This window comes from Euprymna scolopes, chromosome 45 (genome assembly GCF_053919585.1).
Source record: "Euprymna scolopes isolate OS-2025 chromosome 45, ASM5391958v1, whole genome shotgun sequence".
Classification (NCBI taxonomy): Eukaryota; Metazoa; Mollusca; class Cephalopoda; order Sepiida; family Sepiolidae; genus Euprymna; species Euprymna scolopes.
Genome location: NC_136526.1, coordinates 61404440 through 61423856, shown reverse-complemented (window position 1 = coordinate 61423856; position 19417 = coordinate 61404440). Strand labels below are relative to the sequence as shown.

The following is a 19417-nucleotide window of genomic DNA, read 5'->3' as shown; positions in this document are numbered from 1 at the left end:
AATTGAATTAAGACATTTTTACGGAGTTAAAATTCAAAATTGTGTCCTATTTCAAAACTCACATATCGTATGCAGTTTACTGGGCGCTGTTTTACACAAGGTCACTGTGAAGAGGGAGACAACTCCATTTTACAAAGAGATTCGTTCATTTTTTTCATCTTATAATTTAGGACGCTACTATAACGATAGTTTTATAAAAATCAAAACATAAATAAAGCTGCGACGAATTTTAATTTTAATCTAGCCAAGTCAATAACATTAATAAAACAAAATGTAGTCTTTACGCGACTATTAAGAAAATCGTTTTTGTTTTCATGTCACAGTTTTTTTTTTCGCGAAAAAATCTTACCATAACATTTATTTGTTAATTTAAAAAAGTAATACCACCCCGAAATCTTACCATAACATTTATTTGTTAATTTAAAAAAAGTAATACCCCCCGAAATCTTACCATAACATTTATTTGCCAATTTAAAAAAAGTAATATCCCCCCAAAAAAACAAATCTTACCATAACATTTATTTGTTAATTTAAAAAAGTAATACCCCCCGAAAGATCTTATAATAGAATTTATTTGTTAATTTAAAAAAGTAATACCCCAAAAAATCTTACCATAACATTTATTTGTTAAATTAAAAAAAGTAATACCCCCGAAATCTTACCATAACATTCATTTGCCAATTTAAAAAAGTAATATTTCCCACCCCCCAAAAAAAACAAATCTTACCATAACATTTATTTGTTAATTTAAAAAAGTAATACCCCCCGAAAGATCTTATCATAGAATTTATTTGTTAATTTAAAAAAGTAATACCCCCCAAAAAATCTTATCATAACATTTATTTGTTGATTTAAAAAAGTAATACCCCCCGAAATCTTACCATAACATTTATTTGCCAATTTAAAAAAGTAATATCCCCCCCAAAAAATCTTACCATAACATTTATTTGTTAATTTAAAAAAGTAATACACCCCCCAAAAAATCTTACCATAACATTTATTTGTTAATTTAAAAAAGTAATACCCCCAATATTACCATAACATTTATTTGTTAATTTAAAAAAGTAATACCCCCCAAAAATCTTACCATAACATTTATTTGCCGATTTAAAAAAAGTAATACCCCCAAAAAATCTTACGATAACATTTATTTGTTAATTTAAAAAAGTAATAACCCCCCAAAAAAATCTTACCATAACATTTATTTGTTAATTTAAAAAAGTAATACCCCCCAATATTACCATAACATTTATTTGTTAATTTAAAAAAGTAATACCCCCCAAAATCTTACCATAACATTTATTTGTTAATTTAAAAAAGTAATAACTCCCCCAATATTACCATAACATTTATTTGTTAATTTAAAAAAGTAATACCCCCCAAAAAAATCTTACGATAACATTTATTTGTTAATTTAAAAAAGTAATAACCCCCCAAAAAAATCTTACCATAACATTTATTTGTTAATTTAAAAAAGTAATGCCACCAAAAAATCTTACCATAACATTTATTTGTTAATTTAAAATAGTAATACCCTCCAAAAAATCTTACGATAACATTTATTTGTTAATTTAAAAAAGTAATACCACCCAAAAAATCTTACCATAACATTTATTTGCCGATTTAAAAAAAGGAATACCCCCAAAATATCTTACCATAACATTTATTTGTAAATTTAAAATAGTAATACCCTCCAAAAAATCTTACGATAACATTTATTTGTTAATTTAAAAAAGTAATACACCCCCCAATATTACCATAACATTTATTTGTTAATTTAAAAAAGTAATACCCCCCAAAATCTTACCATAACATTTATTTGTTAATTTAAAAAAGTAATACCTCCCAAATCTTACCATAACATTTATTTGTTAATTTAAAAAAGTAATAACCCCCCCCAAAAATCTTACCATAACATTTATTTGTTAATTTAAAAAAGTAATAACCCCACCAAAAAATCTTACCATAACATTTATTTGTTAATTTAAAACAGTAATACCCCCCAAAATCTTACCATAACATTTATTTGTTAATTTAAAAAAAGTAATACCTCCCAAATCTTACCATAACATTTATTTGTTAATTTAAAAAGTAATAGCCCCCCCAAAAAAATCTTACCATAACATTTATTTGTTAATTTAAAAAAGTAATAACCCCCCCAAAAAATCTTACCATAACATTTATTTGCCGATTTAAAAAAGTAATACCCCCAAAAAATGTTACCATAACATTTATTTGCCGATTTAAAAAAGTAATACCCCCAAAATATCTTACCATAACATTTATTTGTTAATTTAAATAGTAATACCCTCCAAAAAATCTTACGATAACATTTATTTGTTAATTTAAAAAAGTAATACCCCCCAATATTACCATAACATTTATTTGTTAATTTAAAAAAGTAATACCCCCCAAAATCTTACCATAACATTTATTTGTTAATTTAAAAAAGTAATACCTCCCCAAAATCTTACCATAACATTTATTTGTTAATTTAAAAAAGTAATAACCCCAAAAAAAATCTTACCATAACATTTATTTGTTAATTTAAAAAAGTGATACCCTCCAAAATCTTACCATAACATTTATTTGTTAATTTAAAAAAGTAATAACCCCCCAAAAAATCTTACCATAACATTTATTTGTTAATTTAAAAAAGTGATACCCTCCAAAATCTTACCATAACATTTATTTGTTAATTTAAAAAAGTAATAACCCCCCCAAAAAAAAATCTTACCATAACATTTATTTGTTAATTTAAAAAAGTAATACCCCCCCCCAAAATCTTACCATAACATTTATTTGTTAATTTAAAAAAGTAATAACCCCCCCAAAAAATCTTACGATAACATTTATTTGTTAATTTAAAAAAGTAATAACCCCCCCCCCCAAAATCTTACCATAACATTTATTTGTTAATTTAAAAAAGTAATAACCCCCCCAAAAAATCTTACGATAACATTTATTTGTTAATTTAAAAAAGTAATAACCCCCCCAAAAAATCTTACCATAACATTTATTTGTTAATTTAAAAAAGTAATACCCCGCAAAAAAATCTTTCCATAACATTTATTTGTTAATTTAAAAAAGTAATACCCCCCAAAAAATCTTACCATAACATATGTTTGTTAATTTTAAAAAGTAATACCCCCCCCCCAAAAAAAACAAAACAAAAAAGTTGTCGTAAAAATTCCATTTCTTTTGTTATGTTTTCATTCTATGGGTTTTAAGTTTAAAGACAGATTTTTTTTATAGAACCTCACTATAATATTTACTTTTTAATAAAAATGTAGTTAAAAAAAATAGAAACGGTTGCCGCAACGTTCCGTTTCGAATGTGTGGAAATTATCTTCCATCTTTCTTTCCTTTTTTCTGCTGTTTCTGTTCTTCCTTCCTTTCTTCTTAACCCCTTTCCTGCCCCCTTCCCTAGCTTCCCCCTTTTTTTATGTCACCTGACTCCCTTATGCCCGTTGATTGGATGAGACGTTTTCATGCTAAATTGAAGCTCGTGTGTGACATTTTTGAGTTGATTCGACAGTTGTGGAAACGGCGTCGTCGAGACAGCAAGAATCGAATGTATTCCCTTAAGGTCTCGGATAAAAAGGGACGCCTGGAAATTTACTAAGGCGTTGTGCTACTCTGTCCTGACGAGACATTAAAATCGTTGAAAAAAGAACCAAGAGAAGAAAATTCGCCTCAAGTTTTCTAAGACACTTGAAAACTGAATATAATTATCGAGAAAAGGATAATTGAAGTTTGAAAAAAAAAAATTCGCCGCTGGAAGGTTTCTAAGATACTTGAAAACTCAAAAATATTCTGCCTCCATGGAATTTTAACCTTGTCAAAAAGGTCTACGGAAACGAGTTTCCAGGAAGGGGACTGACAAAAAAGAACTTTTAAACAGCACAAACTCAGAAAGTAAAAGCCCCAACAAACGAACTTTCTAAATGTTCCATTCGAAAAAGGGCGCCCAGAAGCTTCCAGTAAATGCTCCCCCCTTTCTTCTTTCTTTTTTCCTCCTTCTCTATCTCTCTTTCCTTCTCTTTCTCTTCACTCTCTCCCCTTTCGGTTACTACAACAAGAACACTTGTAAGCCAGATAGACATTTTTGGCAGCCCCATAGAGGTCACGAACTTTTCCTTTTGATATTATATTTAATAAATTCTATTTCTCATATTTTTCTCCTTTTGTTTGTTTTCTTCCTTGATGTTTCAGAGTTTAGTAGTAACGGCTAATTGATTAAGAAGAATTACCTTCCACGGGAAGAAGTGGATAATAAAATTTCTTCACTCTGCCAAAAATTGGTACTCATAGAGTTAATAACCCTGCCAGTTTAGTAAGCTACTCTCTGCTAAAACTGGTCTGGACTTTATTTGGTGACCGCGGCTGCCGTCCATTGCGTAGATAGTACCCCTCCCTCCTTCCTTCTTCTTTGTTTCTGCGTCGGCCATCTTGGCTTCTTGTTCATTGTTTTACATGCATTTTTGGCGCCAAGAGGGGTTGTTGGTGACTCACGCGCCAAGAGGGGAGTGGTTTAGCATTTAGCCGTTGATAGGTTAGAAGGGGCGAAGTTTAGTATTCTGAAATGACTACCTTTCGCACTACCTCAATGTTACTTGAAAAAAGAAAGATTATTAGAGACAAAATCTTGACTGTGTTTGAGTTCTTAGACTCGTTAGATGAAATCAACGAAGCAGGTTATACGTTGTATAAAAAGCAGATAGATGATTACACTGCTTCAGGGGATTTGTTAGACGAGCAGATTATTAATGCTTATTTAATTGAGGGAACAGAAGATGAGGAGATTAGGTCTTTTAATAAGGATTGCGCTCTTCATCGAGTGAAGGTTTTGGAAAAATTGTCAAGACTCAAGCCTTCGGTAGAAGTAAAGGATAGTGCAAATCACAAAGTCTCACTTGTTAAGGAAAAACGTCTGGGGATAACGCCCAACATTGAATGCCCCAAGTTTAGTGAAAAGGATTTAGAAAACGATATATTAGCCTTCCTTAATTTTCAGCGGGAATTTGAGAATAGCGTAGTGGACTTAGAAAATGACGCCCTGAGGTTAGTTGTGCTGAAAAACCATTTGTCTGGCTACGCCTTTCAACTGGTGCAGCACCTCTCTATATCTGAGGAAAACTATTGCATAGCCACCGACATTCTCGCGTCGGAATTTCTAGATAAGGACAACATTGTGGATTCTGTTTTTTCTCATATATTGGGCACCGAGAAGTTAAGCAACCACTTAGCGGCAAAGAAGTTCTTGAATTCCGTTAAGGCTCAGGTACACGAATTAAATAGTTCCTTCGGTTTAAATTTCTTGGAGATGAACTCTCCCGAAAACAAATTATTAAGTCACATTGTTTTTGGTAAGCTGCCCACTCTTTTTAGGTCTGAGTTGATTCATAAAATAGGGAATAATTACCCTACCCTGGAATACATACTAGACCACAGTTCGGAAATATTTCGAACAATTGAGTTTTGTAAAAATAAGGAAACATATCCTCGGAAGGTGGCTAGTATACCTAAGAAAACATTTTCTCCTAGGTTCATGGGTTCGTCGGATGCTAAAAAACGTTCCACGCTGGAAAACTTTTTTTTACATTTATAATAAATTTTAGAAAACGGAAATTTTTGCTGGAAGTTTATATTACGAATGAAGTTTAATATCAGGAACTGAATCAAATGAAGACCGTTTACTGCAGACAGATTTTCCTAAAATCTTTTAACTTTTAATTTCTTTGATTTATATGGTCCATCAAAAATGTAATTATAAATGTTTATTTGTCATCTTCAAACCGTTCAGTACAACGTCACTATTGTACACATTAATAACAACGTCATCAGTTCAGTACAACATCACTATTATACACATTAATAACAACGTCATCATTTCGAGTGTTTACTATAGTCTGGGTCAATTTCTATGGATAGGTACGGGAAAAATGAATGCCGATGCTCAAAATGTATAAACATTTTGACCCCTCCCTTTACTTAACATTCACCAAATATCAGGAAATTAACCAATTTTAATGAAATTTTCAGTATTTATCAAATGATGATCGCGGAATATAATGAACTAATTTTTATTTAAATCTGAGTGGAAATGTATTATTTCGTTTAAACAAAAAAATACCTTTACTAAAGTTATGGTTTTTAGTAATAAATAAAAAACGCAAGACTTTATTTTTGCTTTTTTATATAAATAAAGCATCGTAATTTGTAACAACAAAAAAATAATAAAATAATTTTTATAGGAACAGTACGAAAAAAGCCCCTAAATCCGTATAGTCGTGGAATATAATGAACTAATTATTTTTATTTAAATTATAGTGGAAATGTATTATTTTGTTTAAACAAAAAATACCTTTACTAAAGTTATAATTTTCAGTAGTAAATCAAAACTGCAAAACTTTATTTTTGCTTATTTTTTTATTGTTACAAATTACGATGCATTATTTATATAAATAATGCATCGTAAATTGTAACAATAAAAAAATTTTTTTTACAGGAACATTACAAAAAAAGCCCCTAAAGTCCATATTAATGAATTCGATATAACTTAAAGAAAAAATAATTTCTCGGACTACCGATATTACCATTGAATTACGCATTGTTTATTAAATATTTTCACCCCAAAAAATTATAATAGCAAAAATATTTCTACTTTTTTTAAAATTACAGATTTCACATAATTTTTATATGCAAGATTTTAATAATTTCATTGCTTACAAGAACGTGAAACTTTCGGCGTAACATAATTTTTATATAATATTGGCCAATAATTTTTTAAAAATTAATTTAAAAACAGGAATATAGAAAATAATTAAATTAAAAAATGATAAAAACATTGATACAAACATTCAGAATAGGAATGTATGGATGCACGTTTGTGAAAAAAAGAAATCTGAAACCCCTACTTCCTTTTACTACCGTAACTTTATTTTGAAACAGCGTTTTGATTAGATGAAATTTTGAGCCTCCATATAATCGTGTTTACATTTGTTTAGTTTGTTGCGTTTTTGGCGAACGGTAAATTACTTGCTTTTTGAGAGGTAATTAAGTTTTTTTTGCACAAGCAAGGTGTTTTTTTTAATCCAATAATTTAGGACTTTACTTTACTAATTATCTTTGAAATAGACCCAGAAAACTAATATTTATCTTTTGAAGGACTTTTACAATGAATTTTGTTAAACTTCGAAATTTCGCTGAATTGGTTAGCTCGCTGTGAAACATTTTTCAGAACTTTTCTTTTTTTCACATGTACAAATATTTTTTTTCCTTTAGGAAATTAACTTTAGTCTTTAATCTTTTAAATACCGACATGACGCAGGTCCGACATGCTGATGTATTGTGTGCTCCACCCTAACAAACGACACTTTATCCTGATGAGAACTTGGAATTTTCTATGCTTGACAATGAAGATGGAAAATTTACTATTGAGCTTCATTGGGATTCATGACGTATCATATCTGAAAAACCTTGACCACAACATATAATTACAAGGAGGCTAAGGGGTAGAATACAGTTAATCACAACAGATATGAAGATCTCAACACCTCTGTCAGGTAGTACCCACATTTATTCCAGCAACAACAGTATCTCCTGCTTACACAACAACTCTACTGGAGGCCACTGTCTTTCTAGTGTTGGTCACTATTTGAAATCCAAGTTGTGTTCGATGTTGAATATTGGCTCCACTCCGAGGAAGTTTGGCTAGTGGTGATGGATTATTATAACTTACCCCACGGGCGCTTTCTGATAAATTCTCTTGGCAAAAACGTCTATGAAATATTATGACATTGTACCTATTTACTATGCCTCCCCACGGGACAGAGTTAGACACCAGGGTCGTTTTTTAACGTGGAGAAAAGGTACAAAAATAAAAATTGTCTCAGTCGTGAAGGATTTCTCCTCCACCGAAAGAGAACAAGAAAATGGTGCAGCATCTGAAGAACAGATACTACACTTTGATCTTGACCAATTGTGACATTGTAACCCGTTTCAGTAGCAGATCTGTTATCTGAAAAATCCTTGTTACCTCGACCTCAACTAATCACCACACTTAACTTCTATTAGCCTCATAACACAATGAAGCACTTATGACTATTCATTGGAGAAAACAACATCGTAAAGCATGTCGTTTCAAATTGTTCCCACTTCCTTAGCATTTTAGATGAAGTCGCAATGTTAAATGAGCCACAGGTTGCAGTTAAGTGGTTCCAACAACTTATGAGAATTCTTTATCACTGCTCATAAGCACGTGACATTGACAAAACCTATTAACATACTCTGTCCTGTTGACCAGTTTGGGAATTGGGACGGATCCATCTGTAAATAAACATGGAGAGAGACCCAAAACAAATGCCCATGTATCAAAAGACTATGTGAACACCTTATGTAGGGAACTCTATCTGCAAATAGTTACGAACATGAAATAAATACAGGAGTGCCTCAAGATGATCTTGTAATTATTCACCAGAATGATAATCTTCTACAACTGGGTGCGATCATTGTCCTATGACATGTCCCTATAATAGCAGTATACATAAACCTAGGACACCCTACCAAACACAAAATGCAGTTGATATGTTGTGCTTTTAACTTGCCCGAATTTGTAAACAAAATTATATATGCTTATGATAAAGTGTGATTCTTTGAGAATTTCCTTAATGATAAATATACCTCAATTAATTAAAAACTCCCTAGATGCACTATGACTTAGTTTCACTGCTGAGGTCATCTGCTGATTTTTGTCATACACTGTTCCGCCCTTGAATCAGATCAACAAAAGGAGAAATTGTGTAATACAATTCTGAACATCTGCTTCCCTATCAGACCCATTAATAATCCACATGTGGTCAGAGAGACAAACTCTCTGCCTGACTTGTAATCTTTTAAAAACGTGTAGCCAAAATATCTTGATAGAACCAGGTAAGATAATCCATATATGTATGGATGTTCCCTCCATCTTCTTTATGTAATCCATCACATTAGAAACTGCCGAGACATGCGCACATTAAGTATATGAAACAAAATCAAAGGAAACACGATCATAATGTATTACGAACAATGAAGCTAGATAAATGTTTTATTTGATTTGCTTGGATATGTGTTTTAAAAGGTTTTTGATGATGTTTTTTAATACTAAGTCGTTTAATAAGCATTAAATCATATCAAAATATTATTGATTTTTGGTTTGATTTAATGCATATCAGTTATTTTTTTATGTAAAATTTGTATAATTTTATTTATTTTTTCTTTACAGCTAAGAGTTACAGTGGACAAACTGATATAATTTACATGAAAGAATATTTTATTCTTCTGAACTGAGATTATCACTGCTTTCCCATTAAAGAATATAAATGAATCAACTTATGAGAATGAACACAAACTGGAGAACATATGTTGATGAACACACACTGGAGAAAAATAACTCATCATAAAATTTGTTGCATTTTAATTTATTTAAAAACATATTAAAATACATTTGGAAACATTAAAAAACATTTGGAACAGTTGGAAGCAAATGCTATTCCTGTGAAATTCTTGGCTTTTTATTTGCAGTAAAATAGATTAACCAGACTGAAAAATTGCATCCATTTTCAGTGTTTGTGCATGTACATTTTGCCATAAAAATATATTAGTGGAAGATCTTAAAGCAGTTCTAATATACACTAGAAAAAAAAACGTGCTGATTCATAACATATTTAAAGTGTGGGTTATGGCGTCCAAATTATTTTTAAATTTAGGAGCACTTTCAAACAGCGACTAAAGCGAAACATTATTCTTTTTCTTGTGAAATGTGTGATAAAACATTTGTAACTAATGCTGAATTAAGATCACATGTTAGAACACCCACTGAAGCCAAACCATATTCATGTGAAGTGTGTGGCAAAACATTTACACAACAAACTAGTGCTGCGGCACACATGCGAACACACACTGGAGAAAACCCTTGTCCATGTAAAGTCTGTGGTAAAGCATTTCCAACAAATACAGATTTAGAAAGACATGTGAGAACACATACTGGAGAGAAACCTTTTTCTTGTAAAGTATGCGGCTTCAGATTTACAAACAAACATCATGCTAATGACCATATGCGCACTCACACTGGAGAAAAACCTTATTCTTGTGAAGTGTGTGGGAAAAAATTTACACAGAAAAGTAGTGTTACTATGCACATTCGAAGAACACACACTGGTGTAAAACCTTATTCATGTAAAGTTTGTGGTAAAGCATTTGCAACCAATGATGAGTTAAAATCACATGTGCGAACACACACTGGAGAGAAACTTTTTTCTTGTGAAGTGTGTGGCAAAACATTTACACATCAAACTAATGTAGCGATACACATGCGAACACACACTGGTGCTAAACCATATTCTTGTGAAGTGTGTGGTAAAACATTTGCACAAAAGATTAATGCAATGGGACACATGCGAAGAATACACACTAGAGAAAAACCTTTTTCATGTACAGTTTGTGATAAAGCATTTGTAAGCAATGATGATATAAAATCACATATGCGAACACATACTGGAGAGAAACCTTATTCTTGTGAAGTGTGTGGTAAAGCATTTGCACAAAAAACTAATGCAAGGGAACACATGCGAAGAATACACACTGGAGTTAAACCTTTTTCATGTAAAGTTTGTGATAAAGCATTTGCAACCAATGGTGAAGTAAAATCACATATGCGAACACATAGTTAAGAGAAATTTTATTATTTTAAAGTGTGTAATAAAGCATATGCTCATCAAAATCACACTGGAGCGTTTTCATAATTCAACAAATGCTGTAACGAAATACAGATATTAGCCATGAAGGGAACAGCATATAATCTCAAACTTGGATATAAATTTAAATCGTAATGGAATTAACTGGTAGCTTCAAGAGGGAACCAATTGATCTCTTTAAACTTTAGTAAAAAAGAAAAACTTTTTTCTTGTGAATTGTGTTGCACATCAAACTAATGCAACAAGACACTGGCGAACACACACTGGAGAGAACGTGATACTACCTTAGCGTGATTAGGGTATCTTTGCACAAGGGTTTCTCAGAACAACTTAGCATAAGGATACTTTTCCCTAGAAGTAAACCTGACAAAATATTTAAAATCACATAGTATCTGCAGCCCAAATAAAATCTTCTTTCTATTGTTAACCAATTTAGGTTTTTACAAGGAATGGGGCACGTTTTACCAAGTGATGTAACATCAAGTAATAGTACGAAGCTGGATACTTTACTAGACTAGATAAATTCTTGTCCTGGAATCTAATTAGATCAAGAGACCAAAAACGAAAGATATAGTACAACATATGAAAATTATTAATAGGGGAGAAAACAATATGTTCTCAATTTCTTTACTAAATCAGGTTTATAAGATAATGGAATATTCAAATATAGAGTTCAAGATTGATTTCAAGTATCTCATAGAGTTCAAGGTTGATTTCTGCGAACTTTGACTGAAGTAAAATAAAACAAAAGAGAGAAACGCCATTCCTGTTTATTATGTGGATGTTTATTTTCTACAAATTTTGCTTTAAAAACATTGATTTCTCGACCGACTGTGGTTTCTGTTACTTTTTCCTTTTTTCTTTGGGTTATATATGTGACCTCGAATATCTATATATCTCATATAGAAATCAAGTGTTAGTCCCAGTAAATGAGCCCTTGATTCCTGAGAACTTTTTTCCTACAAAACATTGATTTCCCGACTGACTGTGGCTTCTCTTTCTTTTTCCTTTTTTTTAGCTCCAGAAAAGTGTTTCTTGATTTCTGGAAACTATGAAAACACATATTAGAGGACAAACTTTGCATTACATTTAAATATCGGTTGATACAAAATTATGAAAACACATACACATATTGGAGAACATAGTAAACATAGAACTTTAATGCTAAAAATATTGTAAAATATGTGGTCAAATCCAATGCAGATCTACACATGAAGACACAAGAGTTGTTATTCGTATGAAGTGTGTAGTAAAACAATTACATATAAATATATCTATTGATACATCATATAAAAACATTGTAGAACCCACATAGAACTGAAGGCCAATTTAACACTTTCCCCAAAATGAAACGTATTGCACAGTTGATTTTTCGTTAACCAGAAAGCAAAACTCGTTTTCGTATAAAAATATAAAACTTTGGCTCAAAACAATTAGAGTTTACGACACCTACCTATTTGTGCGGTGTTGATTTCTCAAGTGACTGTGGCTTCTCTTTCTTTTTCCTTTTGGTTATATATGTGACCTGCTTTGTTTTCAGCAGCTTCACCTCCAACAGATGTGTGCGTCAAGTAGTTGACCTTTCACCCCCCCCTTCCGATCACAATTTGACAGCTTGCGTTTGTCACCAGCTGTCATGTGTGCACCTCAGTTGCTCCATTTTCCATTTTCTAAAAATATTCATGTTTTTTGCTTCCACCCCGTCTGCGGGCTGTCGCACCCATCAATTTACCCTTTTGTCACAAATCAATAAAACACTAACTACAACACAAAAACAATTACAATAATGAAACTGCAATAATCAAAATAATTATAAAATTGATATCACGTTATCATTTATATATATATATATATATATTATTTTCAAATCAAGAAAACACAATTATAACACAAAATAACCAAATAAACAAGTGTTCACCTTTAAAATCAACTTCATATTTATATATATATATATATGTGTGTATTTCCACATTAACAAAACATAATTATAACATAACCTAACAACCAATAAACAATTTTTCATATTTAAAATCATTCTCTCTCATATATAGTAAATTCAAGACATGAGCTTCTATCATGTAATCATAAACGTTGGTTTAAATTTAATAAATATAAACCACCTTAAATCATTAAAAATTACTCATTAGTAAAAATAGATTACTTTTTTTTTTAATAAATTAAGTTAGACCAATTACCGCCCTTAGACTCGTTAATCAAATAATAAATAAAGCCAAAAACACATGACAATTATCTCCCCTTAAAAACTTGCAAAATAAATAATCTCTCTCTATAGATATTAACTGTAGCGTCTTTAAATCAAAATACGCTAACGGAAACAATTTACTGCACGAGCGTCGCCCTTTTAAAATTCATCATTCAATAAAATAAAAAGCTATAGCAAACATCTAAATGACTACTTTAAATACAGTTCCTGATTTCAAAAAAAGAAAAACTAAAAGGTAACTATATCTATATATTTTTAAATCAAATTTATTATGTAAATTCAAAAAAATATATATTTTTTCTACTCATTTCTATCTCTAACCTATACTAATTTTCTTATAAATTTTAAATCCAAACCTTTTACTTCAATTTTTCAGATTCATCTGCCTTACTTTTAATGCTAGGTTTATTTTTGGTGTCTTCAATTCAATATAAATCCTCCTAAATTTGCTGATGAGGAGACCGTGCTTACCAAAAAAACTATGTATAATTGTTCTACGTGACTTCATATATACCACAAATAAAAAGCACGGATTTCCGAAACGATCGTACAGATAATTGACTTTGTTGTTGTTCCTTCTTATGAAACGGATTTTTAATTTAATTAAAATTTTATTTTTAAATTAAAAATTTTTTTTTTAATTTTTAAATTATAAATCACATTACTTAATATTGAATTAGCTCTAGGACATTTAACTATCGAGCTTATTATATATCTAAATTACAACGAGCATTTCCTGTATTTTAATTAAACTAGTAATTTCACTATTACATTAAAATACACTTAGCTCTTTAGACTATTATTCTAATCTCCTTTAAATTATATATATATATATATATATATAGTTATTTTTTTCAAATCAAGAAAACACAATTATAACTCAAAATAACCAACAATAAACAATTGTTCACATTTCAAATCAGTCTCTTTGTTTATATATATATATATAATTATATATATAATTATATATATATATATATAATTATATATATATAATTATATATATATATATATATAATTATATATATATATATAATTATATATATATATATATAATTATATATATATATATAATTATATATATATATATATAATTATATATATATATATAATTATATATATATATATAATTATATATATATATATAAATATATATATATATATAAATAAAATTACTTTTTTCAAATCAACAAAACACAACCATAACACAAAATAACCAACATTAAACAATTTTAAATTATTACACAATTTGATAATCAAAATCATTATAAAATGGATATTACGAGTCTACAGTCCTTTTGTTATATATAACTATATATATATATATATATAGTTATATATTATATATATATATGTAATTATATAGATATGTAATTATATATATATATATATATATATATATATATATATAGTTATATTTTAGTAAAAAAAATGTAATTAATTATTTTTTTATATGTTGTTCGAAATCGGGAGAGAATAGGAGTTTGTTTTTTATTTTCATCAATTTTGTTGTCGTCTGCGCTTAGTCAAAAATAATCACAACGAGAGAGGATGTGAAGACATATATAGAGAGTGGACAAAAGAAAAAAAGAAAGAGAATAGCTAACAAGCGCTGACAGTAGAGGAGAAAAAAGAAACCAGCTAGCGAACGCTGGCAGGCTGTATAGAGAGGGGGAGGTGAAAATATATATGGAGAGAGGGGGCATTTTACCTGCGCACTTACGAAAGACAAAAAAAACAGAGTCTGCCCCTCGCTACCGAAGCAGTCGTCAACGGTAACACTGCGAACAGTTCTAATATTAGCAGTAATATAACATTGTGGTTGATAAAGCCGAGGACCATGCGCTTAATAAACATTGGAAAGGAGTTAATTTGATGTATTTGGAATAGGTTTTTACAAAAGGAAACCGGATAAGAGGGAAAAGAATTCAATGAATATTGAAAAGGCGTCTACTTATTTTGAGAGCCAGTTTTTCGGAAGGAAATCGGATTAGAAGAAAGAAGTAAAGACGCTAAGACAGTGAGTGAAACAAAATCTCTCTCTCTCTCTCTCTCTCTCTCCCTTACTCTCTTTTTGTTTTGAACTGAGCAGACAACAATGACCAGTACGAAAATATCGTATTTAGGTCTGACATATATTTAACTTGAACATTCTCTCTCGATAAAGATAATTTATTTTCTTTCACGCATTACATTTTAAAACATCAAAACAATTGCATATTTTTTACATATTTTTTTGTGTTGTTATAAATAAACTTTCATTCATAATTCCCATCAGCGTTTTGTTTGTTATTCAGTTGTTTTTCTGTCTTGTGTTTTACAGTTGTCTCTGAAGAATTTGGATAATCCCGTCCCGTATTTATTTTTTTTAATCCCGGGAACTTTTATTTTTTTAATTATTGTTGCGATCCTATCTCTACAGTTCCCAGTTGAGATAGACGACTCCTAACATATATGGGACTCTCGTCCAGGATATTTATATCCTTCTCCAGAGACGCACTGGACAGTGGACACATTTGAGATAATAAGAGGTGTAAGAAAATAAAATTAAATAAATAAAACATGTCTCTCATAACTAATTTTGTAGAATCTCCCACATTTGAAGGGCTCTAAATTTAAAAAAGATGACCTATTAGCAGTCGGTAGACATTATAAACTAGACACGAGGCCGTCCTTACATAAAATACAGTTAGAATAATTACAGAACACTTAGTCGATGAGGAAATTCTAGATGAAGCCCTATTAAAAGATTTATTAGACGAGCCGCATAAATTGTCAAAAGAACAAATCGAGCTGGAAAGACTGAAAATCGAAGCCAATTTACGTGAGAGGGAGATAGAATTAGAAATAGAGAAGACTAGAATGGAAGCAGATATAGAGAGAGAGCACGGATAGAACAAGAGACTAGAATCAGGGAATTAGAGGCAAGAACTTTACATCAAGAAAGAAGAAATGAATTCTATATAACAAGGCAGGTTAGGCTAGTACCTACGTTCAACGAGGCAGACGTTGACTGATATTTTCAGCATTTTGAAAAAATTGCTGTAAATTTAAAATGGCCCATAGAAGCATAGCCGATGTTACTGCAGATGGCATTAAGAGGAAGGGCACAAGAGGTCTTTGCCTCTATGTCTAACACGGACTGCGCTGATTACAACACTGTGAAATCAGTCATTCTTAAAACTTATGAAATGGTGCCTGAAGCATACCGACAGAGATTCAAGGTCGTATAAAAAATTGGAAAATTAATCCTATGTAGAATTCTTCCGACAAAAGGAAGTATACTCCGACCGAGGGAGTTCTTCCAAAGATGTAGAATCGGACTACGATAAGCTCCGAGAGCTAATTTTAATCAAAGAATTTAAGAGTTGCATCAACGATGATTTGAAAGCATTCCTGAATGAGAAGCAGCTTACAACGGCTTATCAGATGGCAACTCTCGCTGATGAATATGCCCTAACGCATCAGCGAGGCAAAAGCAGACCTACCAGCCTATTCAAGAAAAAAGATCCCAGGGACTACCGAATGATGACTAACATCGACCGTACTACAAAACCTGTTGGCGAGAACAATGTGTACCGACCTCCCGCATTAAGAAGCAAATACCCCCATACAAAGCCACCGCCTCCTACCTATCGTCAAACAGACGGGTGGAGAACCATAACATGCCACTACTGTAAAAAGGTGGGGCACATTACCGTACACTGCCCTGACAGAAAAGGCGCCGATTTTGGACGGAGATTTGCGAGTAAACCACAAGGCTTCATCTCTTCAGCTGAGCGCATTACGTTTAAAGATACTGACGAGATTAGAAAGGAATATAGACCATTCATATCAAACGGTTTAATATCCCCAGTATAGAATCGCTCGTATAAACAGCCTGTAAAAATTCTGAGACACACTGGGGTAACCCAACCTTTGATTTTGGAGCAGAGTATGCCATGCAGGTGACAAACAGCTACGGGAGAATCCGTTGTGATTCGCAGAATTGGTAGAAATTACATCAATGTCCCAATCCATCGAGTCTCTCTTGATTCGAATATAGTATGCGGTTTGATAGAAGTGGGTGTAGTCAGTAGTCTACCCATGAAGGGCATGAAAAAAAATACAAAAAATATTTATACAGAATTCAACATAATGAAAAGAAAATACAAAAATTACAGTAAAAATATTTATCAAGAATTCAACATAAATATTTTTACTGTAATTTTTCTATTTTCTTTTCATTTTGTTGAATTCTTGATAAATATTTTTGCTGTAATTTTTCTATTTTCTTTTCATTATGTTAAATTCTGTATAAATATTTTTTCTGTGATTTTTCTATTTTCTTTTCATTATCAAGAATTCAACATAATGAAAAGTAAATACAAAAATTACAGTAAAAATATTTATCAAGAATTCAACATAATGAAAAGAAAATACAAAAATTACAGTAAAAATATTTATCAAGAATTCAACATAATGAAAAGTAAATACAAAAATTACATTAAAAATATTTATCAAGAATTCAACAAAATGAAAAGAAAATATAAAAATTACATTAAAAATATTTATCAAGAATTCAACATAATGAAAAGAAAATATAAAAATTACAGTAAAAATATTTATCAAGAATTCAACATAATGAAAAGAAAATATAAAAATTACAGTAAAAATATTTATCAAGAATTCAACATAATGAAAAGAAAATACAAAAATTACAGCAAAAATATTTATCAAGAATTCAACATAATGAAAAGTAAATACAAAAATTACATTAAAAATATTTATCAAGAATTCAACATAATGAAAAGAAAATAGAAAAATTACAGTAAAAATATTTATCAAGAATTCAACATAATGAAAAGAAAATATAAAAATTACAGTAAAAATATTTATCAAGAATTCAACATAATGAAAAGTAAATACAAAAATTACATTAAAAATATTTATCAAGAATTCAACATAATGAAAAGAAAATAGAAAAATTACAGTAAAAATATTTATCAAGAATTCAACATAATGAAAAGTAAATACAAAAATTACATTAAAAATATTTATCAAGAATTCAACAAAATGAAAAGAAAATATAAAAATTACATTAAAAATATTTATCAAGAATTCAACATAATGAAAAGAAAATAGAAAAATTACAGTAAAAATATTTATCAAGAATTCAACATAATGAAAAGTAAATACAAAAATTACATTAAAAATATTTATCAAGAATTCAACATAATGAAAAGAAAATAGAAAAATTACATTAAAAATATTTATCAAGAATTCAACATAATGAAAAGAAAATAGAAAAATTACATTAAAAATATTTATCAAGAATTCAACATAATGAAAAGAAAATATAAAAATTACATTAAAAATATTTATCAAGAATTCAACATAATGAAAAGAAAATAGAAAAATTACATTAAAAATATTTATCAAGAATTCAACATAATGAAAAGAAAATATAAAAATTACATTAAAAATATTTATCAAGAATTCAACATAATGAAAAGTAAATACAAAAATTACATTAAAAATATTTATCAAGAATTCAACATAATGAAAAGAAAATAGAAAAATTACAGTAAAAATATTTATCAAGAATTCAACATAATGAAAAGAAAATATAAAAATTACATTAAAAATATTTATCAAGAATTCAACATAATGAAAAGAAAATAGAAAAATTACATTAAAAATATTTATCAAGAATTCAACATAATGAAAAGAAAATAGAAAAATTACAGTAAAAATATTTATCAAGAATTCAACAAAATGAAAAGTAAATACAAAAATTACAGTAAAAATATTTATCAAGAATTCAACATAATGAAAAGAAAATACAAAAATTACATTAAAAATATTTATCAAGAATTCAACATAATGAAAAGTAAATACAAAAATTACAGCAAAAATATTTATCAAGAATTCAACATAATGAAAAGTAAATACAAAAATTACAGTAAAAATATTTATCAAGAATTCAACATAATGAAAAGAAAATACAAAAATTACAGTAAAAATATTTATCAAGAATTCAACATAATGAAAAGTAAATACAAAAATTACAGCAACAATATTTATCAAGAATTCAACAAAATGAAAAAATACAAAAATTACAGCAAAAATATTTATCAAGAATTCAACATAATGAAAAGTAAATACAAAAATTACAGTAAAAATATTTATCAAGAATTCAACATAATGAAAAGAAAATACAAAAATTACAGCAAAAATATTTATCAAGAATTCAACATAATGAAAAGAAAATACAAAAATTACATTAAAAATAGTTATCAAGAATTCAACATAATGAAAAGTAAATACAAAAATTACAGCAAAAATATTTATCAAGAATTCAACATAATGAAAAGAAAATACAAAAATTACAGTAAAAATATTTATCAAGAATTCAACATAATGAAAAGAAAATACAAAAATTACAGTAAAAATATTTATCAAGAATTCAACA

The 19417-nt window shown here is 29.4% G+C and overlaps 2 protein-coding genes across 2 annotated transcripts in view; both read left to right on the top strand.

Moving 5' to 3' along the window:
- The window catches only part of LOC145269814 (uncharacterized), a 211995-nt gene that overhangs the window by 44953 nt on the left and 147625 nt on the right, over positions 1-19417 (top strand). The gene's annotated exons all lie outside the window — the stretch shown is intronic.
- Positions 1-19417, top strand: part of LOC145269214 (uncharacterized) — a 36621-nt gene that overhangs the window by 286 nt on the left and 16918 nt on the right. Inside the window, exons 2-3 of the mRNA XM_080124832.1 lie at positions 9269-10710; positions 16223-16751. Of these exons, the coding sequence (XP_079980958.1) occupies positions 9804-10710; positions 16223-16751 (1436 nt within the window). The 5' untranslated portion in view covers positions 9269-9803. The remainder of the gene's footprint in view (positions 1-9268; positions 10711-16222; positions 16752-19417) is intronic.